The sequence below is a fragment of the Panthera leo genome, chromosome A1 (assembly GCF_018350215.1).
Source record: "Panthera leo isolate Ple1 chromosome A1, P.leo_Ple1_pat1.1, whole genome shotgun sequence".
Taxonomy (NCBI): Eukaryota; Metazoa; Chordata; class Mammalia; order Carnivora; family Felidae; genus Panthera; species Panthera leo.
The window spans coordinates 128989702-129014344 of record NC_056679.1 but is presented as its reverse complement, the minus strand read 5'-3'; the positions used below and the strand labels follow the sequence as shown (position 1 = coordinate 129014344).

At 41.1% G+C, this 24643-nt stretch overlaps 1 protein-coding gene across 3 annotated transcripts in view; it reads right to left on the bottom strand.

The window, feature by feature from the left end:
• The window catches only part of ZSWIM6 (zinc finger SWIM-type containing 6), a 196585-nt gene extending 172682 nt beyond the window's left edge, over window positions 1–23903 (bottom strand). Inside the window, exon 1 of one of the 3 annotated variants that reach the window (XM_042939798.1) lies at window positions 23156–23903. In XM_042939798.1, coding sequence (XP_042795732.1) covers window positions 23156–23816 — 661 coding nt within the window. In that variant the 5' untranslated portion in view covers window positions 23817–23903. Of the gene's footprint in view, window positions 1–1013; window positions 9430–23155 lie in introns of those variants that run through there. The other 2 variants (XM_042939940.1, XM_042939829.1) reach the window with 2 other exon arrangements.
• Window positions 23904–24643: the final 740 nt, after the last annotated feature.

Below are 24643 nucleotides of genomic sequence, written 5' to 3'. Positions count from 1 at the left end.
TTTCCTGGCTGGACCCTAACCAGTACGTTTAGCCGGTGCTTCTGGATGTATAAAAATCACCTGGAGGGCATATCAAAATCCAGATTCTGGTCCCCACCTCCAGCGTTTCCCAGTCTGTGCATCTGGAGTGAAAGAGAAGAATGTGCATTTCCAAGAAATTTCCAGTTGATGCTACTAAACCAGGGACCACACTATGAAAACTACTACAAAACAAAGAACTGGCCATCTTATGTTGGTCTGTCCCCCCTCCCTTTTTTTTTTTTTCAGTAGACAATAAAATCCAAAAAACACTCTGAAACGCAAGGAAACCCCATCCTTCTGTCTTCATATGCAAAATCAAACCTTTTAAGGCAGTTTCCTTACATTATTACAAAGCCAACAGGTTTCTTATTTATAAATTTTTTATAGCCAATAGGTTTTTTAAATAATTTTTATGTTTATTTATTTTTGAGAGAGACAGAGAGTGAACGGGAGAGGAGCAGAGAGAGACACACACACACAATCTGAAGCCTCCAGACTCTGAGCTGTCAGCACAGAGCCCCACATGGGGCTCACACTCATGGACCGCGGTATCATGACCGAGACAAAGTTGGATGCTTAACCAACTGAGCCACCCAGGTACCCCAAGGCCTGTAAGTTTCTAAGGAACTATTTTTGAAAGTAAATATAATTTTAGCTCTCAATGTATACCTTACCTAGAAATAAAATCTCAATTTTAAATATCATAACCAATCCACTGAGCTCCTCTAAGAAGATAAAATGGATTTAGATTCTTAAATTATTGGAAATAACTTAGCCAATGAAGTTTCAAATCTACAAAATAATCAATTGGCAGATGGTTCTTCTACCTTAGAAACTTAAGACTGAAAAACAGTCCTAAATAATCCACAAAGAGCAATTTAAGAACAGTGTCTTGGAACCATGGTTTAAGAATCACTACAAGGTACTCAAATTTATGGTTGGCAAAAAGTTATAATCAAATTATATAACCAAATCACAGCTAAAATGTATACCTAAGCAGAAAGAACTTCTTATGAGACCACAGGGTCCAGAAACCAGCACTAAAAGAAAAATGTGAGCTGCACATGTAATTTTGAGTTTTCTAGTAGCCACACTAAAAAAGGTAAAAACAAACAGATGAAATTAATATACATTATTGAACTCAAATACCCAAAAGATCACCATTTCAACAAATTACTGACAATATATTTCACATGCTTCCTTTAACTGTGCTGCCTTCAAAATCTGGTGCCTGCCTTACACACTTTCAGCACACCTCCGTGCATTCCAAATGTAGTCACACATGTGGCTAGCAGCTACCCCATCAGAGGGCACACATATAAACAAAGTGAAATTCACTTCTCTTCACTGAATAGACTGATGCTTGATACAGTGGTTGTGTCCCAACATACTGATGTTAGCATAGCATATGAATTTTATTGTTCACAAGTTACCTGTAAATTGCATTTTTAAGAATTTAAAGCTGTAAATGTTTTGTATTGTTGTTTCAAAACTAAGCAAACATTTGCCTCCCGCGAAACAGAAATAGTTTTTAAATACTGTATTTAAAAAAAAAAAAAAAAAAAAAAACTTCCCAAGAGAATCACACTGTAAACAGGTAAGGTAAGCTACCATCAACTGCTATTTTACTTGTGAGTCCCAAAGCCAGCAGCATCTCAATTCGCCTTTCTCTGGCCCAAGGGAAGACCTAGCAGCCACTATGGGCCTGCACTGGTCTCCACGCTAAGGAAATTTTCATCTCCTAGGCTTAACAGGGAGCTAAGTCATAACTACCAACCAAATCCCCAAAATACAGTGTCTGGTCATTTGCTGGCGGAAACTGATGTAACCTGATCACTTTATACCATTAGATAGGAGCACAGTTAACACAATGGGACTGGTAGAATTGTGATAAAATATATTTTTAATGTGATTCAAACAGCATTTTAACACTGAATTAAAACTAGAGAGGAAAAATCAGCTTGAGGTACTATGTTTAATTATTCAGGATCTATAGAAAGAGATTAGACAGATAACCTATATGCAAAATTAAAAATTTAAGGAGACTGTAAGTTTTTATTTTCAGTAAGAAACCAGAGTACATCATTTTAATGCTTTTAATTAACACACCTGATGATCAAAATAGAGTCCAACAATGGAATATTTAACAAGTCACTGAGTACACGGCAGCAGACTATAAATTATAAACATGGTGCTTTGAGAAAATCTGTACATTAGCCTTAACACTTGAAATCCACAATTTGATGCTGGTTTCCTGTAGAATCCAGTGAGGTAGGATTTTGTCAGGAGGGACTAAAACAGTACTTCTAACACTAAACAACCTCTGAGCCTCTCAATAACGGACTGTTCTGTTCCTTCACTTTTCAGAAGTGAGTTTTCTTTTGCACATAAAACTTACCATAAGCATAAATGTACTTGTGTGTATGTGCAAGAGTAGTGAGATAATTACACACCTTTGGGGCTTAAATACATCTGGTGTCACATCACACCTTAGGCATATAGTTATTTCATTTTGAACCATTCACTCTAGAGAGTAATTACTCATCCCATAACTTGGTCATAAAAAGCAGAGCTTACTCAGTGTTTCAGCAATTATATAGCATAGGTAGGTTTTTATATGGTACTTTTGTAAATCAGATAATGAAAACATATACCTTAATAAGGTAAAGTGCTAAAATTATGACAAGTTATATAGACTTACTAAGCTTTTAACTGGAGACACATCTACATAGTAAGCTGCAGTTGCTGCAGAAAGGCCCAGCTATAGAATAAAAGTTGAAGCCATATGCAGAGTTCACTACTTTGAGGAGAAGGTACAGTGGCTGCAGGAATGAGGTCACAAGAAGACAACTCTAACAACCCAGGTCTTCTAAGGAAGGATAGAGTCCTGACTATTATCTTACATTAGCCAGTCAGGTTGTGCACCTTTACACTGCCTACTCCCAAGTGAAAAATAAAGGTCTTGGCATCTCAGACTAGTGGATTCAATGGCCTCTATAAATGCCCCTTTATAGAATCTCATGGTACACACAGGAGAGAATAGGGAAAAGGGAAAGACCCTGTACGTTGCCTGGAAGGACACATCTAGCCTTTCTTAGCCTGCAACAGAGGAGAGTTCCCTCCAAACAAAAGAGGAAAAGGAAGTTTTAATGCCTGCTCTAAGAGTGAGACTAGAATTTATTAGTAAGAAAAGACTGTTCACAGCACTTCAGCAAACTGCTAAATCTCTCCATCAGTAGGGCTATTAACACAACCCACCAGCACCCGGAGCTGCCTTCACATAACAGTGCTGGTTGCACCACAGCAGCCTCACACAGCTTCTGTTATACCTCCTTCTCTTTCAAGTATCTCCCTACATACATTGCACCCAGGTCTCCCACTAAAACCAAGGAACCGAAGAAAGAGAAAACATAACTGTTTCAAGCCAAATTATTAATATCATCAAATGCTGTGAATGAAACTCTCTTTTAAAAAGCTCACAAAGAAAAAAGTCATATGCAACGGAGTTTAGTACCAGCTCCAAGAAGCAATTAGATACTATGGGTCATATACCCATTACTACTATCAAAACCTAAAAAATAAAATGTAGCAGATCCCAGAAATCATGGACCATCGTTCAAAGGTCAGGGAGCCAATTTTGCATGGTGTCACAGACCAAGAAGGTCTCTCAATGGCTTCTTTGGTGCACATACAGGAAGACAAGCTGCCTGCAGCAACACATGAAAAGAAGGTAGTACAGTGAAAAGACCCCACTTGAGAAGTAGGAGGCCTGAGTGTCCTGGTCTGGCACAGACTGGCTGAGGGCTCCTGGACATGTGACTTAGCATCTCATATCTCAGTTTCCACAGTCACGAATGAAGCGAATACCTTCTTCTCAAAGTTGTTATGACAGCTGGAGATCATGCCTGCAGAGCACTAAAACCAGTACCGAAAAAGTGGTAGATGTTCTGATGCTGCAACTACATAGAGGAGTGAACGAATACAGGTTTCAAATTAGAGTTGACCCCCTCTACCATGCCAAACAAGGTGATGAAAAAAGTTCAAGTTTGTCCAAGATCACTTTAATGGGACAAAAATACCTTTATGCAGTAGATATGCAATTGATAGGTCTTCGATGCATCATTCCAGCCTATTCCTTTTGAGTTGAACTAACATGAAGATTCCAAGATTAACATGACCAAAAAATAGACTGGAAAAAACAGAGGTTCAAGCACAAGCAAGAATGCACAGAATAATAAATAGAAAAAAAAAAATTCTGCATGCAGACCTGCTATGTGGCCCACAGTGACCCTGCACATGAGCTCTCTCCAGAGCCAGTGCCCTGCCCATCAAGATGAAACACAACTGCCCGTTCAAGAGAACTGACAAAAAAAGGAAACAAGAAGTGACCCACACGTGGGCAAGAGAATCTCCTGTTCTAACCGCATGCCCTACCATCTACTCAAAACCTTTGGCCGTTTGGATTTTCCCAGGTGCTACATGACAAAGTAAATTTCTCAGTCATATGAACCCACATACCAGCACAAGTGACCCTGATAAAGGAGCTTCTCAAACTTTTCTAAGAAAAGTCCCTGTAATAGCAGAGACGCATGAAAATGTACCTCTGGGGAATCTGGGAGTGGCCCAAAGCAGCCACAAACACACAACTGGGCTGTTTTTCAAACTAACACATTCTTTGTGGCATAGGTGTGGGATGGAAGGTAGATGGAACCACTGCGTTAAAGCAGTGCCTCTTCCTGGAGAGTTAGGAAAATATTTTCAAAGTAAAACATTACTTCCTTCATCCATTTATTCAACAAACTTCTGAGAGTGGAGTACGTGCAAAGGGTTGTCTAAGAACTATGGATACAAAAGTACGTACACATACATACAGACACACACATACAATCTAATGGGGGAGACAATAAAAAAAAAAAATCACACGGGAAATTGTGATTATGGTTACAAAGCAGAGAAACCTTTGCCAGATTTCTCTAAGCCAAGATGACAATTAAGGCACGAACCAGGCAAAAAGAGCATTCCAAGCAGAAAAAAGAACATGGGCAAAGGCAGCTAGCAGGGCAGCTTAGAGGCAATAGAAGGGCAAGGGAGAAAATGTGCAAGAGGCAGATGAGAGTACAGGCCAGATTATGGTAAGCCTTGCACACCCTCAAACGACCTTAAGTCCTCTGCACAAAGGGAGGCCACACACGGAGCAAATGGGCAACATCATTCTGGCTGCAATACAGATTGTAAGAGCTGATGCTTGCCTGTCCAAAGTTTAAGCTGATTCTAATACTCTTAGAAACACATGAAGTCCACTCTTACACATGTGCATATACACAAAGAAAGCAAGAATATTCTTTGAAATAAAAAATCTCTGTGGAACATATTAGAAGTGCAGAAAGGCCATTAAGTTCACTGAACAGCTAGAAAGAAAGTGGGGTAAATAGGTCACATCAGCAGAGCTTTCAAGGGCAAGACTTATGAGATACTTAAAAATAGAATTGAGGAGGGGAAAAAAAACACCCAAAATGTCAGTTCATAGTAAGCTCTTAAATTTTCACTTGAAACTATTTTTCTCAACACTTGATTTGTAAATGTTTAAATCAGGAAAAAAAGGGTAATCAACTCTTTTTATTGATTCCAGTTGCCAAAAGAAGGAAAGGTAGATCTCAGTACATAGTCATATGACCTGAGAAATTCAGAAGCATATCTGAAATGGAATGCTTTGTATCTTCTTCCATTCTCCACTTGCCTATGGTAAATACTCAGGGAAGCATTGAAACTAAACCCCAAGTCACTAGGCTAATCCATAAACTGTCCATTCTACTCATGAATATCACTGAATTGATATTAGACATTCCTCTTTCCATTTCCAAGAAATTATTCTAGAGTTCCATGTAAAGACAGAATTCATCAATCGGGTCAAAAACAAAAGAGGCGTATGACATCAAGGTCAAGGCATACTTTGTTGACCAACATATATTCTGTTTAGGTGCACTAGATCAAGCAACATTTGCAATCATAATAAAATATCAATAGAGATTAATCTGCAGATAGCAAAACTTCATGTTTTAATGGTTAATGAAGCAATTTTTGAAACAATGTTTCCCCTATCTGATTACAAAATCAATACATGATTATTGCAGGGTTTTCGGGAAATAGAAAAAACCAGAAGAAAATAATAATGGAGAAAATTAGGTAAATTGGAGAAATTAGGTAAATAATGGAGAAAATTAGGTAAAACAGGAACACTGCATAACAATGTATTTTCCTCCTGTGTAACTATTCAGAATTCAAGTACTTTCATGTATTCATTTCCATGTGGGTCTCTAAACAGCCTCACGATAGAGGTGACAGAGGTATAATTATTCACATTTTGTAAGGATTCAAGGAAGCCCAGAGCCAGTAAGTGATCTGCCTAAGGGTACACAGGTAGTTAAGACAAGAGCCAGCAGAGGACTCTTGTCTCCTGATGAGTTAGGCATCCCCTCTAAGCTCATGGTCATGTGATAAGCAAATGACACAGTCACAGAAGTGGTCAACTGCCTGTACCTAAAATGAGAGTACCTCTGAACATCAATCTAAGGTAAGAAAATGTGCAAATAGAACTGTATCATTAATATAAACATGCTAAAATACTATGACATCAAATAAGGATAGGAAAATTAACATATCTCTAAATTGAAAAAAACAGTGGGGGGCAGTGAAGGCGAGACACATCAAACCAAGAGTTCGAAAATCTCTTAATTGTTTCCTTTTGAGATGACTAAAAACCCAGACAGAAATCAAATATTTCCTATCTGGAAGAGACTGAGTGGAGTCATTGATTAAGAAGACCAGGGATAGCAAAAAGGTTTCCTTCTGGTCCCAAACAACTCCTCAAACAACTTCCCTCCCTTCCTTTCTCCCTCTCCCTCTACACATACTGGAATGTGCATGTGCAATCACATAGAGTATAATTTTAAAATGATTTCTTAATTGCTCCATCCTTTGTGAACAACGGGGTATTTATACAACTACAGTAAGTGTATATTGTATAATTTGAACTGGAACACTTACAAGAGTGAAAGAGGGGACTGTTGATAATTATGCCAGGAAATGAGGCATAAACTAAGATTCAGTGGACTGGACAAATGGAAACACATGGTCACCCAATATCTGGACAACCCATCCCCCTCTCGTGAGCCAAGCATTTGGAGTACATGTTCATTAGCAAATTATTATTCAGAAAACTGCTTGGTTATCCCATTTTAGGCAAAACTGAGTCTGAAGCAAATTCTACCTCAAGAGAAAGTCATCAGCATTTTGTAGACCAGTTTATTAATAAACCATTCCTATCAATTAGCCAATGTATTTTCACAATATGTCAGACTTTGTGGGATGTTCTGAAGTCACATGTGCTTTGCAAGTTATCTGGAAAAAAAGTAAAAAAAAAAAAAAAAAACTAATTAAATTTATTTTTGCCAGTGTCTTTAAAAAATGAAATAGCAAATAAAAGGAAAAAGCAATCTCTTAATCCCTCAAAGCCATTTGTAATTGAAAGTTATTTTCTTGGGTAACTCAAAAGTACTGCTCTATACAGGAATGCTCAAATTATTTTCTGTTTAGGACTGGAATCATCAAATAAACTGCTTTTAGAACAGCTTTTTGGCCAATGTTATTAACAAGTTAACAAGCTTAAAGAAAAAGTCCCCTCAAATAAGAAAACTGAAGAAAGAAACCTTACATCTGTGAGGTTATTTCTCTCTGTAGAAATAAGCTGATAATAATAAGCCCAGTCCTAAAAATTAAACTATCTATCTTGTGGTAATATTCCTATTCAAAATGCCTCTTAAGAGATTAAGTTACAGCAATTCAGATTCAGAAAAGCAAACAGAAATTAGAACTTGGAGGGGTTTTTTTTGTTTGTTTTGTTTTGTTTTGTTTTGGTGCAAAAAGGTGATTTTATTAAAGCATGGGGACAGGACTCATAGGCAAAAAGAGGTGCACTGGGGTCACGTTGGGTAATGGAGTTTGATTGTTTTGGTTTTTTTTTTTCACCTAAGAGAATTTCATAGAGGCAATCACAAAGACTGGCATAAAATCTAAGCTTATTTCATTCAAGCAACATTTCAATGTCTACTAAGTACACTGCATGAGCACTATTACTAGTTGGCTCTCCTGAATTTAAATTTCCTAGTACCTTTTTTTTTCCATCTAGCAGATACATCTTTCACACCAAAAAGGGACTTTGTATTTAAATACTCTGGGATTCTCGTCCCAAAGAAAAAGACTAAAAATAAACAATGGGCAACTCAAAATGACTCTGTAACTGTGCACGGCAGAATATTTTTACATTTGTTTGTTGGCACTTCATATTTTCAGTCATTCGATAGCCAACTGTTGCTCCCTCTATCAAAGACACAGAAATCTGCAATCCTACAAAGGATTAGATTTTCTGATTTCTCATAAGTCATCTCTCATTTCCTCCAATATTTACATTAAGGATGAGTTCCAAAGTTGTGTTCTCAAGCTTGGAAAAGGTCATGAATCAGGCCAGTGTCAGGCCCCACAACAACCTCTTGTAGATTTTCAGAAGGTCAACCTACTCTCAGTGGAAGAAAACCAGATTATTTAAATGTACCCCATTTACTATATCTTTTTAAAAAACAGCAAGACAGTTCTAGATTTCTTATGTAAGGCTTCTTAAGAATCAAGACACAATAGAATTTTCTAGATTTGTTAAATAAGGCTTCTTGAAAGAGAATCAAAGCTCTATTCTAAATGATTAAAAAGGCAAAACTAAAAAGAGAAAAATAGTTGATCCACAATTGTTAAGGATCAAAGAGGGAAAGAGCAACTCAAGGAAGTAAATTTCTTTAAACTAGCCTTTTAAAGATGCAATACAAAATACATCCATAAAACTATCATAATACAGACTACCAATATACACTGAACTTTCATAGATTACCTTCTGAATTGTTAGTATTTTTAACAGGAAGAACTAGGGGAGAGGGAAAGTTAAGTAAAAAATAAGTTTTTATATGACAACATAAATGTGCAACCCAAAGAAATATAAATTCTTGAAATAAATATTGTATATTTGAACATGGCTACTTGAAACTGTTGTGCTTTTCTGACTTTAAGCCACCACAGCTTGGCTCACCACTACCACCATTCCTTCCTAAGACCCCAACACACAAACACATACACACACACACACACACACACACACACACACACACACCCCGTTTAAAAAAATACAAACCATACCTTTATATGTCAAAAAACAAATTTCACAGAGGAGCACAAGAACTCAGAAGTCTCAGGATTTACCAAAAACCAAAAACCAAGCTAAACTATGAGCTACTAAGACAAATTCAGGCTTAATATATACACTGAAGTTTTAATAAACTCATAATCACTGGCTCTTGTATCACCAATTTTTTTCTAACACATCTAAACTTATAAACTAGGAAAAAAAACTTGAAAAATCATAAATGAAACAAATTAGTATTAAAACAAATTTTTTTTAAATCTATCCATTTTAAAATAGAAGTATTTTGCCATAAACCGTTAAAATAAGAGTTTTTTAAACTTTTTCCCACTGCAATCATCCTTATTGGAAGCAAAAATGCAATACTGTTCAGTACTTTGGAATTTCCTATTTATGAAACAGCCTAGACAAAATGCTTTTTTAGTAAGTTGCTAATAGAGATTCATGAAAACTGCAAAGAAACTGCCCCAGCAAAGTTCCAATAAGGAACGTCATTTGAGCACTTTGCTCCTAAGGAGTCTAAACAGCACTAGTCAAACTACCTTCTGGGCTTTGGTTTTAATCAAGCTTGTTAGCTGACCTGGTGCAGACATCATTTACATGACTCACCTCAATAAAATATAAATTACATTAAGGATCCATAACTTAGTCACTTACACACTATCATCCAGTAAATTACAATGTTCTACACATCATATTACTGTATATAGATAGATATATAATCGATCTAGATTATCTATTATCTACACACACACACACACACACACGCACGCACATACCCCTACAAAGACATACATAATGTTTATGGATCAATAGTCTTTTTCTAAGACACCTTTGAAATACCTACTATAACCACTAACTGCAGAAAGAAACCAAATGGTACAACTACTACACTGCATTAGAACTCAATGTACTTGTGAGATGCCTGGGTGGCTCAGTTGGTCTATAGCTTCGGCTCAGGTCATGATCTCACGGTTTTGAGTTTGAGCCCCACGTCGGGCTCTGTGCTGACAGCTCAGAGCCTGGAGCCTGTTTCAGATTCTGTGTCTCCCTCTCTCTCTCTCTCTGCTCCTCCCCTGGTCGTGCTCGCTCTCTCTCTCTCTCTCTCAAAAATAAACAAACATTAAAAAAAAATTTTTTTAAAGAATTCAATGTACTTGATAATCTATCCCCAAGACATTCTGATTATATTTCCTAATGAAATTTTTGTTTTCACCAAGTAAAAAAGTAAATTATTCTTATATCAGCAACAGCAAGCTGCCCAATTTGTTCTTATCCACAAAGTAAGAACTTGAAGATGTAAAAATGTAAATAAACTCTAAAACATCTGCCTTCTCTAAGCTATTAGATCACAAATTCACCTTTCACTAAATCCCTCACCTAAACTTCCTTATTTCACAAAAATGAATTCAGCAGAATTCATCCAATAACTGCCTTAAAGATAAAGTGAAGAAAAAAAAAATCAATCAGACTCTATTTCTAGTTATTTTGGCCAAAAATTCTGTGCTACTTTAAGAAGGACATCAGATCAATGCACTAAATGTTATCCTGCCATTCAAAAGACCTAAGTATATTACAGCATTACTACTCTTTGAATAAGGTTGAATAACCATCATCTCTGGTTCTACTCATATTCACTGTAGTCCATGGTAAATGGAAAATCATACCTAGAATAACCTCAAGCTCTTCTACGTACCACTGTGGAAAGAATATAAACAGTTCTTACCAAAGTCCCTTCCAAAGATAAAGATTCACACTCCAACATTTTTTTTTTACTTTTTTCCAAAACGGCATTCAAGAAAAAATACAACTTACTTTTCATTTTGAGTGCAACTAATAACCAGGTAAGTACTGAAATCCACATGTGCATCCAAAATTTAAAACTCAGTTTGCAAAGAAAATCCACATGATACTGGGTAAATCTATACAAAGACACTGATATTCCAGAAACCTAGCTGCTCCCCATGAAAATAAACAGTAAGTTTTTTGTTTGTGAAACATATTTCTACAGTATTAACCAAACCTAAACACACACAACCGAATTAGCAAAGAGAACACTGACAGCTATAGAAAAAAACAGTACATATGTTTTTTAAAAATGCCTGATGACACCTATAATTATATAAACCAATTCGGACTCTACAACTTCAACAGCAATGGCAATTTTAAAAGATGCCCCAGGGGCACCTGGGTGGCTCAGTCGGTTAAGCTGCCGACTTCAGCTCAGGTCATGATCTCGCAGTCCATGAGTTCGAGCCCCGCATCGGGCTCTGTGCTGACAGCTCAGAGCCTGGAGCCTGTTTCAGATTGTGTCTCCCTCTCTCTCTGACTCTTCCCCGTTCATGCTCCATCTCTCTGTGTCTCAAAAATAAATAAATGTTTAAAAAAAAAATTTTTTAAAAAAGATGCCCAAGACATATTAAATAGGTCGGGCAAATTTCACACTTCTTGGTGCCACCACAAAACCAAAATTACTGAGCAGGATATAACAATGACCCGATAGTGCAATTCTTAAATCTTCCTCCTGTCTAAAATAGTTATAGTAGTATGATGACCACTGTCAAAACTCAATCTTTTCTAAAAATAAATATATATGTCCCATTTCAAAAAAGTAGAGATAAGTAGAGTATCATCGTGGAGAATATATCTGAAATTTCAGTTTGATAACCGAAAAGTTAGGTTTTTGACATTTGCCAGCAGTCCCACAACGTGCTGGCCCTGTGCCATCATGGCCCGGTGCCAGCCTGATGCAGGGCCAGGCTAAAAATAGCAGCCAAGCAGCAGCTGGAACACATAGGTCCTTGTGACCTCAGCTTTATTTCCCTAAATCAAGGGAGGTTTAAGGGGAGGAGACAACTAAAAGCAGAGAAGGAAGGGAACAGAATAAGCTCTCAGCTGGTATTTTCTACCTCTCCCAGATTTCTTGCCTTTTTTCCTACCACTCCCTCCTACTCCTCACTCCCACCACTCCATCTCCCACACTCAAGAAAGGAGGAAAGCCAAGAAGGAAGTGTGGGAAGGGGAGAAAGGGAGGAAGACAGTGAAGCGCTGAAGAAGGTTCAGAGGCTCCGCCACCTCCTACTCTCAGGTTTCTCTCACTTGATTCTACCATCATCACAAACCAGCCACTGGTCATTTATTTCAGTCCTCAGGTTTACCATGGTCTAGAGAAAGTAGAAGAAAAAAAACACATAGGTGACTGGCAGGGAAGGGGTGGCCTAAAAGACAGTGTGAAGAGTACAAAATCAGAAGTGTCAAGAAGTGCTAAGAAAACAAAGTCCTAAAGAAAGAATGCAAATGTATAAAAAAAGATGCTCCTTCACATACACCAATAAGATTACAAATTTCTGGTATTTGAATTTTAGGGGCTTATATTATGACAAATATTTATGAAAACCATGACCATCTTGTCTGTGGAAATTGGTTAATATCAAGCTATAGCAAGAGCAAAGGTTGAGTATAACTTCGGCAGGCCGTCACCAAGAAAGATTAACACAACACGAGAAGAGGCTCCAGGCTCTGCCCATACACTGAAATTATAAAACATCAATATTTCATTTATAAAAATGCTGGTCACTGTTAGCAAATATTTAACAGGTACAATGTGGCACATATAGCATTCTAAATTGTACTGATCTAATTAAGAGAATTTAAATCTTGCTTTTGTGGACTCACTCTACATGCTACCTTCTTATGCTTATTTTCAGTATAATATCTTCCATCATTAGAGATCTGACACCAATTAACAATAAAAAATGCATTAAGTAAACAGGGAGACTGGTAAATAAGGCAGGACCAGGCAGTGAGTCACCTGAATTTAAGCACATTAATTCGCTAAATGAGCTTCCAATTTATCTGATCACTTTATTCAGTTAGTACCAGTTTAAATGTACTGACAGGTCCTACTGCATCCTTCAAATTAACATCTTTCCAATGAACTCTCTGCCTCTCAAAGAATATGAAATCTTTTTACCAGCCACAAGAAATAATGATTTTTAATCAAAACATTTAAAAGGGGCCTTAAAATGAGATAAATACAGAATTTCTAAAATTTACCTTGAAAGATTACCTTTGCCTCATATATACCACATTTAGATCTAACCTACAAGTCAATTCCTCTTTCAAAAGTTAAAAATGGGGGTGCCTGGGTGGCTCAGTCGGTTCAGCCACCAACTCTTGATTTCAGCTCAGGTCATGATCTCACAGTTTGTGGGACTGATCCCCACACTGGCCACAGAGCCTGCTTGGGGTTCTCTCTCTCTCTCTCTCTCTCTCTCTCTCTCTCTGTGTGTCTCCCCCCACCCCACCCCCGGGTCCCCCACTCATGTTGCACGCATGCTCTCTCTCCCTCTCTCAAAATAAATAAACTTTTAAAAAAAGTTAAAAAATGCCCAATGGAAGATGATCAAAATCACCCCACACAACCATCTTCCAAAGCTGAAATTCATTCATAAGAGGAATTTGTGAAATGCAGTTTTTCAAGTCAAATTCTAAAATACATGTTAAAATTCATAGCTGTGGGCACCTGGGTGGCTCAGATGGTGAGGGGTCCGACTTCGGCTCAGGTCCCGCTCTCATGGTTCCATTCGTTCATGAGTCAGAGACCTGCACTAGGCTCACTGCTGTCAGCACAGCACAAAGCCCACTTCGAATCCTCTGTCCTCCTCTCTCTCTCTCTTTGCCCCTCCACCAATGGTGCTCTCTCTCTCAAAAATAAATATTTTTTTTCAAAAATCATAGAGTTGTGGGAGCCTGGGTGACTCAGTCGGTTGAGCATCCAGCTCTTGATTTTTGGCTGTCATAATTTCATGATTCATGCATTCAAACTCCACATCGGGTTCTGCACTAATGGTACAATGCCTGTTCCAGATTCTCTCTCTCCCACCCTCAATCTGCCCCTCCCCCACTCGCACTCACTTTCTCTGTCTCAAAATAAAATAAACCTTAAAAAAAAATCACAGTTGTGATAATTTAAAATTCTGGCCACCATGAAAATCACTCTATAAAGTAGAAAAGACTATAATAGATCTAAAGATGAACCCTCTAGAATAGTTAATGATGATGCATCATGGGCATTAAAAATTTTTTAATTTTTTTTTAATGTTTACTTATTTTTGAGAGAGAGACAGAGTGTGAGTGGGGAGGGGCAGAAAGGGAGGGAGACACAGAATCCGAAGCAGGCTCCAGTCTCTGAGCTGTCAGCACAGAGCTGGAGACAGGGCTCAAACCCACCAACCATAAGATCATGACCTGAGCCTAAGTCAGACCAACTAACTGGCCCAACTAACTGAGCCACCCAGGCGCCCCTCGTGGGCAGTATTACTTAGAGGGTAAGAGTACCACCCAGAGAGGCTGTGTCTGGCTCAGTAATGTACCAGTCTGTGTAAATGGGCAAAGTCACTTTCATTTTTTTCTAATACTTCAGATTCCTCATCTGTAAAATGAGAATGATAAAAGTACCTACCTCATAGGACTGTTAAGAAATATAAAGTGCTTGGAGCCGTATCTGGCACAAGGTTAAGGGTATGAAAGTGTTAACTACGATTATTAGTTAGTAAATGTTGTTGCAGTAATATTAAAAAGCTCACCGTAAATCATGCTTCCTTCGATAAAGAAAAGCCACCCAAACAAGAGGTCTTTAGGAATTAGAGAGGTTACTAAAGTTCTGAGACCACATCAATTACATGAAAGATCCCATACATCTAGGGACTGTTTATATACTATTTACTGGCATGAGGGTAGGGGATTCTGACAAAAACACTGGAAAAGCCTACAAAAATAAGTCAAATGTAGACACTGGTTAAGTTTTCACAAATGTACTAAATTCAGAGCAGCCAAATTTCTTACTGGGTATTAACTTCTCTTGTTCTGCACAAGCATTTTAAACATTTAGTAAATTCTTTATTACATAGGTGTACAGGTATAGGAGTGCATTCATGTGTATTCACACAACTGTAATGTAGTTTCATACAGTTAACAGTCTAACTTCTTCAGAACTTTGGTCTCACCCTACAACCTCTACAATTTCCAAATGTCTACAAATATTTTCACACTAGCATGTATTCAGCAAGCTACAATCATTGCTTAACTGAAGCCATTAGATTTCCACCAGAAACTGAAATGCTATCTAGAAATACTTTTAGAACATTCAGTAAAATGTTAGCCAAATAATCTCTCCAACACTCCAATCATTTTACATTCAAGAATATGCCTGGCCTGGGGCATGTGGGGTGGCTCAGTCGGTTAAGCGTCTGACTCTGGATTTTGGCGCAGGTCATGATTTCAGGGTTTGTAAATTCGAGCCCTGCATCTGCCTCTGCACTGATAGCCTGCTTGGGATTCTCTCTCTCTCCTTCTCCAACTCTCTCTCTGCCCCTCCCTCACTCACGCTCACCCATGCTCTCTCTCTCCCTCTCTCTCTCAAAAATACTTACTTTTGAAAGAAAGAGTAGTTCAAGCGAGGGAGGGCAGAGAGAGAGAGCGGGACAAAGGATCCAAAGCATGGGGATCAAACCCATGAACTGTGAGATCATGACCTGAACTGAAGTTAGCAGATCAATCGACTGAGCCACCCAGGTGCCTCAAATAAATAAGCTCAAAAAAAAAAAAAAAAAAGACTTGTCCTGGAGCCTGGAGCCTGGCTGGCTTAGTCAGTGGAGCATGCAACTCTTGATGCCAGGGTTGTGGATTCAAGCCCCACAGTGGGTGTGGAGATAACTTAAAAAGAAAAAAAAAAAAAAAAAATCTTAAAAAAAAATAAAAAGAATATGCAGAGTTCTGGGGGTTTGTGGAATTCACCAAACATCTCCAGCAAATTAACAGGCAGACTGAAGGGAGGAAAAACAGAAATTCAACATTTAACTTTGCAATTTATTACCCCTCTCTGGACAAACTACTCAACATGTCTGCGCCTCAGCTCTACAAGTAGATAATAACTATCATACAAACGCATTTTGTAAAAACAAAATGCTTCTCATCTGTTAGCATATTTTAAGAAGAAACAGCACAATGTATCTATACACAGGGTCACTGAAATATGCTTCGGGTAATGATACCCAAATGACACTGAGTTCATCTCCTTTTATGTGCACTTGTGAACATCAAATTAGTTACAAATACGTAAGTAAATATATGTAAATATATACAATACATATTAACTGACCCGAATCTAATTATCACTGAGGAATCCCACAAATATAAATCACTTAGCACACCCTTACCAAAGTCCACTTACTATTTGCTCAAAGTCAATCTTTAAATTTCAAATGAAAACCAGATTTTGCACTGCTTTCTCTCTAAAGCTTACTTTAACTACCTTTTCTAGATGAGAAAAATAAAAGGAAGCATCCTATTTTTAAAGAACTAAAAACCATGTTTAAAGCATATTCTTAGCAGAACACATGGCACTGAAAGCAAAAACTGCAAAGATGGGGTTTTTTTTCCTAAGCTTATTTATTTATTTTTGAGAGAGACAGAGAGAGACACAGAGCACAGGTGGGGAAGGGGCAGAGAAAGAAGGAGACACAGAATCCGAAGCAGACTCCAGGCTTTGAGCTATCAGCGGGGAGCCCCAATGCCGGGCTTGAACTTACCAAACTCACCAAACTTACAAATGCCAGATCATGACCTGAGCTCAAGTCAGATGCCCAACCAACTGAGCCACCCAGGTGCCCCTGCAAAGATATGTTTTTTAAACCAACATACTTTATTTGTGAGACTGGCTAGGACTAAGAAACTAGAGTCTCCTTTCATGAGACAAGACTATGTAGTATTTTTCTCCAAATTACCACTTAAGACTGATTTTTCAAAAGGAGATGGAGAGTCTTCCTATCCACTTAAAGGAAACTGTTTATGTTTTCTAATTTACTGTAATCCCCAAACATTTACACATGTCAAAAAATTAATAAACCAAGAAAATTAAATTAGGTTTTTTTTGTTGTGAAAAAGCACTGGTCTTGAGATTACACAATAATTTGAAAGATAACTAAAAATGGTTTTGTGAGTCCCACATAGTTTATTGTCACCTAAAAAATAGTTGCCTATAATCTGCTTTGTTTCTAAGATGTTTATAGTTAACTATGATCTTCTTTCTTTTCTAGGATATTTGTCCCCTTAAATATAACAGTTGAAGGTCAACAACAGTTCAAGTTTAATGACCACCCCTATAAAAACTGCTAACACCACAGGAGTTTTGTTTAATTTTATGTGTATGTAACAAAGCTTCTTAAAGGTACCAAATTCATTTTGAAGTATTAAAGAAAAACGGTTTTCTAACACAAAAACAGAGCATGTAAGCATGTGGAATTACTACAGACCCAATTGTGTAACTTTTAAAAGGGGTTGCTTTCTTAAAAGACAACATTGGTATTCTTCCATTGCCATCCTTTTCACTGAACATACTGCCCACTGAAATCAAACATTAACTAAACCCTTAATATGAGTGTGACCAGAAAAGATGTGCTGGCCTGCTCATGAAACACAAATGAAACATTTAGAGTTAGAATTGATGGCAATTGATTACCCATTGTGAAAAGAAGAGGCCCAGGATAAACATCTTAAAAATCGGCCAGAACATACTTAAGACAATAATGACTTGAGTTGGTCAATTAATTGCAATAATTCTTCTATTAAAGGACATGTTCCACAGTCATCCTGATGTTTCTAAAAGGAAAGGCATCAAAGTCTTTACAGAAAGGATGAAATTCAATGCACAGTTGAAATAAAATAATGGGGATGGCCTTTTCCTCCTCACCCCAAGGGTGTACTCAGAATACAACTAACTGTATGGCAAGAAATTAAAGCCTGAAGCAATAGTAAAAATGTTTGCTTAATTCAGATCTGCAATTCACCTTCCATCTTATTGAAATCTTTTGGCTACAAGTATTGTTGTTTCCTGAACACTTTAGATTTCCTCACTGGACCAATACTAGCCACCAGAGATGGAAATTCCAAGATTTCCCCACATATAATTGAAAAAATTGAAATTTTAACCTTCCTCAGAACAATGCTGAGCACATACTAAGTACTCAGATACTTTCAAAAATCAATTGTAAGCAAATCAAACATTTTAACTGGCACAGAATAAAAGAAGACATATGCAACTAGTTTCAAACTTTGTTTTGTGTACTTTTTCATTAATCAAAAGGAAGAAAACATAGGATCTAATTTTTAAATGTTCTATATTATCACTTCCCTCTTGAAAATGCTTTCAATGAAATATACTATCAACAGTAAACAAAACATCCCATTCTGAAAGTGTACCCAGAATCATACTTTCATATAACAATCTCTGGTCTATAAAGAAAACCAAAACACTCAAAGAAATGCCCACAAATTAGCCTTAAATAAAGTGACTAAAAATTTTATCCAACCTAATTCTAAAACAGATTCCCTTTTACTGCCTTGCCACTCCCTAAAACAAGAAATTTTAAGTTATGAATCTAAAAAGTCCATAAAAAAATGTTTACCAAAGTGTTAACAGAATTCCGGGGAATATTCCTTTCTCCCAAAAGTAACCAGCAAAACAAAACAAAACAGAACAAACAAAAAAAAGCAACTCCTTTTAAAATTTATCTTCTTCCTGCCCATACTAAAGGCAAGATCCCACTTTTGTTTAAATACTTATTTTAAACTGATTAGTCACAAATTAAGCAAACTTGTTTGTTTCAATACAAAATCGAATGTATACCAATTTTCCGAAAGAGGACACACACACACCGCAAAACAAACAAAAAATTGAAAAACACAAGATAATTTTTCTAAGACTTTTTAATTACAAAAATGAGCGCTTCTGATCTTAGAAAAATCCAACCATAAGACAATCATAAAATGAAAAGTAACCCCCCCCAAAAGTATACCCATCCACTTGACTGCCCTTTTCCAAAGATAACCACTATTCAATGGTTGCTTGTGTAGCCTTCTAGAAATTTTTATGCATCTGTAAGTCTATCTTTTTTGTTTTAAACAGAAATTACAGCCTACTGTATGAAGAGCTGACTTGTTTTTAAATAAAATATTCTGGTCACCTTTTCTTATCAGTATATATATTTATCTCTCTCTCTGTTTTTCACGGTTGCGTAGAATTCCATAGAGTACTTCTTAACCAGTTCCCTTCAGATGGAAATTTCCACAGACTCCAGCTTTTCAGTATTACAGATACTGCAATGAGCATTGCTCAACGTACAGAACATCTTTGTGCATGAATATCAATGAATGTAGAAAATAAATTCCTATAAATGACATAAAAAGACAGAGCCAAGGAACCAGGGAGGCAGCATCTTCTCCCACCTCCTCAGCCAATTCTGGGTACTATCTACCCATCTTTTTTGTCTTCACCGATGTGGCAGAAGAACGTGGCCTGTCACCTTTACTAACAACAAGAGTGAAGACAAATTGATCATTTACATTTCTTTGTGAAATGTGTTGCCCGTGTTTTAACTAAATTATTCATCCCTCCCTTTTATTTTTTAAACTAATTTCTCAGAGTTCTCGTTAGCCTCCAACATGCTGCAAATATTTGCCCCAGTTAGCTGCTTAACTTCATTTATCACGTTTTCAGTCTTCCAGAAATTTTTAGGTTTTTTTATCCAATTAAATTTGTCTGTCTTTTAATTCAAGTTATTTGTCCTTAAAATTTGAGTTTCAGGTCATAATAAGAAAGTTCTCTTTCCCAGGCAAAACTTTGGGGAAATTTTTTTACATGCCTTCTAAATTATTACTTCAGTGGTGTCGATAATATTTACATACAAGTACCTTCAGCAATGACTCTCTCTTGATATAATATCAATCAATAAAAAATTAGCGAACTACACTTTCTCCAAAACTTCCAATAATTAACTGATGGACAGTTCTGCACCAATTAAATACCATTTACAACTATTACAACTACTACATCAAAGACTTAATTTTTTTCCCTTTAAATTTCTTCTTAAAATAGGAGTTTAAAAATAACTAATAAACATGTTTAATTTCTGGTAAGTCCCAATTCATTGACCCTCAATACTTAAAAAAATCTTCAACAGTGTCAAACAACTAGATTTTCCCTGCTGCATCTATAATTTAGTCATCTCTACAAAAGTCAGTGAATACTTCCTGTACAAACAAACTTGTAATTTTGGAATACCAGAATATTGCTTATGGTTCTATCATGGTATATGGTGTTATTTTCCATGTCACATTCTGAAGCAAAAATGACTTCTACCTCATATCGAAAAATTATAAAATAAGTCTCTTGTGTTAGTATACCAATTCAAACCACCACTTAAAGCTAAGTTAGATGGTTAATCTAGCCATTCTCTCTGTTCTTCATCAAGGAAAAGAAATCCTGGTCCTGAGTTTTCTATCTCACAGAGCCAGCTTGCCAGGCATTTAACAGCCTTCCATCTCATAAGCTGACTGGCACAACAAGTAATACAACTTGGAAGTTAAGGAAACTGGCACAACTCAGAGGGGAAAAAAGAATATTTTCCACAATTTGTACAGCACTTGTTTAGCACGTATGTAAGTGTTTCCGAAAGGGTGGTCAACTCTTCAAGCTATGCAAACAGCATCATACGATTTCATATCAACTACTGCCAACTCCATTCAGTGGCCTCCTTCCCCTTTGGGGACTATTCAAAAAGTTACTATTTTCTTTTACAACTCACCCAGGCCTCTTCACTGATGAAAGCAGGCAAAGCCCACGCTGTGTGTCTGTCTCCTAGAGAAGATTGCATCTTTTATTTATCGCCCCTTGGCTTTATTTTCACAGTGAATTCCTGGCTTAAATGCAATCAGCCAAGAAACCCTCCCTATGTGCTCTCCTGTCATTCCTCATTGCTTGCAAGCAGAGTCAAGCACAGAAGGGGGAAAAAAAAAAAACAACACTCAACATTGCCAGCCAAGCCATAAAAATTCCCAAACTCTAGTTTGGTTATACTGAGAAACCGTGGATGTGCTTCAATCCGTTTCAACCCAGCAGGAAACAAGGGGGGGGGGGGGGGGGATGTAAAAAAAAAAAAAAAAAAAAAAAAAAAAAGGAGGTATAACTTTAAAGAATGCTAATTAGATTTTTTTTTTTTTTTTTTTTTTTTTAAGAAGGATGGATAGCCTCAAAAGTTAAATCTCCTCTAGACATAAGGAGAAGATACCGAACCTAGAAAAGACAACACTGGGGGCTGCCTTTGGAAATAAATGACCATGCAGAAAATCACGTTTGCAGACTGCATTAGAATTCAAATTAACTAAAGAGAATTAAAATAAATCTTAATTCTCTTTTGCGGCCCCTATCCAGACCCCCACCCGACTCCCAAAGAGAAGGATAAAAGAACGGACTATGGAAAGAAAGATTAAAAATCAGAGACAGCGATGCTTCCAACCCTCTCCCCATTCATTAGGTACCATGTTCACCACCACAATACTATTTAAAGTAGACAGCAATGCCGGGGAGGGGGGCGGAGGGGGGGGCGCAAAACATGCCGTTTGCAATCAGGAGAAAAATATGGGGGGAGGGGGGGGAGTTTCATTATAGCATTGTTCTTTTCACTCCATCCCAAACATCCCCATCCTACGGCTGAAAAAGATATCTGGCCAGAAAAAAACATTGGGGGTACGGAGTGAAGATAGGGAAAGCTTTTAAACTCGGTATTTGAGAAAACTCTCATGGTCTGTCAGAGAAAAGGAGGGCTGTGCAGCTTTAAATCACAAGTCCTGCTCGCCTTTGTCAAATATCTTCTACTTTACAAGCTCTGAAAAGAAATAAAGAGACTCTTTTGTTTGGGTCTCCCTTTTCGGAGGATGACAGAGAACTGAAAGGGGCACAAATAAACCTGAAAACGAGAACAAAGTGCGGGGTCGCGCCCGGCTGCCAGGCGGCCGCGCCTGGAGGGACGCTGCGCGGCCGCGGAGCCCCTCTGCCTCGCGCTCCTGCCGCCGCCGGCTGCGAGCGCAAAGCCCGTAACTGCTCACCGCGGCTCGCCCCGCGCACGGCCACCGGCCACCCAGCGCCAACCAAACTCCGGCGGCAGAGGCCCCGGGGCACCGCCGGGCCCGACAGGAAAGGGAAGCGCAAGCCGTTCCTTCCCCGGCTCGCGCCCTTGGACTCGGGGACGCCCTCGGGGGGAGAGGTCTCTGAGGAGAGGGAGTCCAGCCCGCCGCCCCCCTCCCTCCTGCGCACCAACTAGGCAGGGGAGGCGCGGGGGGGAAAAGACACATTTAAATCCCCGGGCCGCCGGCGGAGCTCGCCCGGGCCAAACCAGACGCCGCAACGACCCCGGAGCGCCACGGCCGCCAGCCCGTCGGAGCCCCGAAAGGAGCGGCACCCGAGAGGCATTAAAATGTAGTCCCCACCCCTCCAATAGAGGGGGCGGGGAGGGGGAAAGAGGAGAAAGAAAAAGGAGCGAACGGCAGACAAGGAGAGAGAGCAGGGTGAACGCGGAGGGCGGCCCGGCCGCCGGCTCGGCCCCGGCCGGCATTGTCTGTGCGGCCCGCGCCCCCTCCCCCGCCCCGCACGGCCCCGCCACACACACCCTTCGCCGGAGCCCGGCCGTCCGCCTCCGCCTTTGTCCACAACCACCCCCCAAAAAAGGGCGAGCAGCCCTCCGGGACGTGCTCCCCGGGAGAAGGGTGGGGAACGGAGCGGGCCGGGGGCACCCGACACCCACCCCGCCAACCCCGCCGCGGGGCGAGTCCTGCTGATTCATTTCCCACTCGCGCTGGCCCGTCCGGGGAAACGGGGGCGGGGAGGGGCGAGAAGGAAATGGGCGCTCCGCTCGAGAGGACGGTCCGGGCCGGTGAGGGCATCGGGAGGGGGTGCGGACGCGCGCCCAATTGAGGGGCTGCCGGAGGAGAGGGGGCGGGCGCCCCCCGAGGGACTGACGGACGGACAGACGGCTCCGCGGCTGCCCCGTGACTCACCGACTTGCAGGACGTTGTCGACGCAGCCGCTCTCCAGCAGCGCGATGCCCCGGCGGAAGGGCAGCCGTGTCTCGTCGCCGCCGTCCGCCGCCCCGGCGGCCCCCACCGACGGGGCCCCGGCCCCAGCGGCGGCGGCGGCGGCGGCGGCGGCAGCGGCGGCGGCGGCCGAGGTGGCGGCCGGCGAGGACGAGGAGCCGCCGCCGCCTGCGCCGCCCGCGCCGCCGCCCGCGCTGCCGGGACCGCCGCTGTCGTCGCCGGGGCCGCCCGCGGCGCCGCCGCCGGTGTTGAAGGACGAGTACATGCAGATCTCCCGCTCGCTGCGGGGAAAGGACCAGTAAACGATGCGGCGCTGCACCGGCTCCGGGATGCGCTCGAAGCGCTCCTCCACGCGCTGGAACGGCCACTTCTCCGCCACCTTGCGCGCCGCGATGTCCAGGAGCGACTCGGGGCTCTGGGTCTTACCCGGCGGCAGCAGCCCCAGCGCCGCGCCGCCCCCGCACGCCGCCACAGCCGCACTGCCCGCCCGCTGGCCGGGCCGACAGGCAGAGCTGTAGCCGCCACCCGCTCCTCCACCGCCACTGCTGCCCCCGCCGCCACCGCCGCCGCCCGGCCGGCAGCAGAGCCGTTTCGCGGGAGGAGGCTGCTGTCCGCGCTCCGCCATGACCGCGCCGCTTCTAACCCGACAGCGGAAGTGCTGGGACCCTATAAACGGCACAAGGAAGCGCGACACGCACACGCCGCGGCGACGCCACGCTGCCATCTAGGGCCCGCCGCTCCTTGTACGGGCACGAGAGGCGGGGCCTGCTCCGTGACGTCGGGGTTGAGGCGGGGAACGGATAGGGGGACCTAGGGCCAGGGGCGGGGCCTATGCAAATCGCTGAGCTGAAACATAAATAGAGCACTCCGCGGACACGGGGGTAGCGGGGGCGGCGAGGTTGGGTGCCCGATGGGTTGTGAGAATGTCAGGCTGCTGTGACGCGGGGGGCGGGGCTCAGGCGGGGTTCCCGCGGGAGGGGACGGGCAGCCGAGCCAGGCCTAAGGTGGGTGGGTCTCTGTGCCCCCTGCCAACTCAACTTCCCCCTCCAATTTCCCTGCCGCCCTTTGATGTCCGGCAAGTGAAGACGCGCCTGGTGGGTCTAAAAGCGGAGGGAAGGGGAGTTGGAGGCGAAGGGGACTTGGGGAGAAGAGCCCGGGGAAGGGTCCGGGCTAAATGAGGGGCGGGGCCCGCGAGCCAATGCCCCACCCCCCCCCACCCCCGTCAGAGCCTGGCCGCCCGGGGAAAAGCCTCTGGGCGGAGGAGGCGCTTTCAAAACAAAGAAATGCGGCGTGGAACCTGAGGGACGGGGGTGGAGAGGAAGGCGGAGGAGGTGCGGCCGAGGCAGCCCCGCTGCCCGCTTCCCCTACAGTCAGCCCAGGGGAACTCCCCCCACCCCCACGCCAGCCGGGACTGCGGCGCTGGGGAAGAGGGAGGAGGCTGCGCTCGGCTGT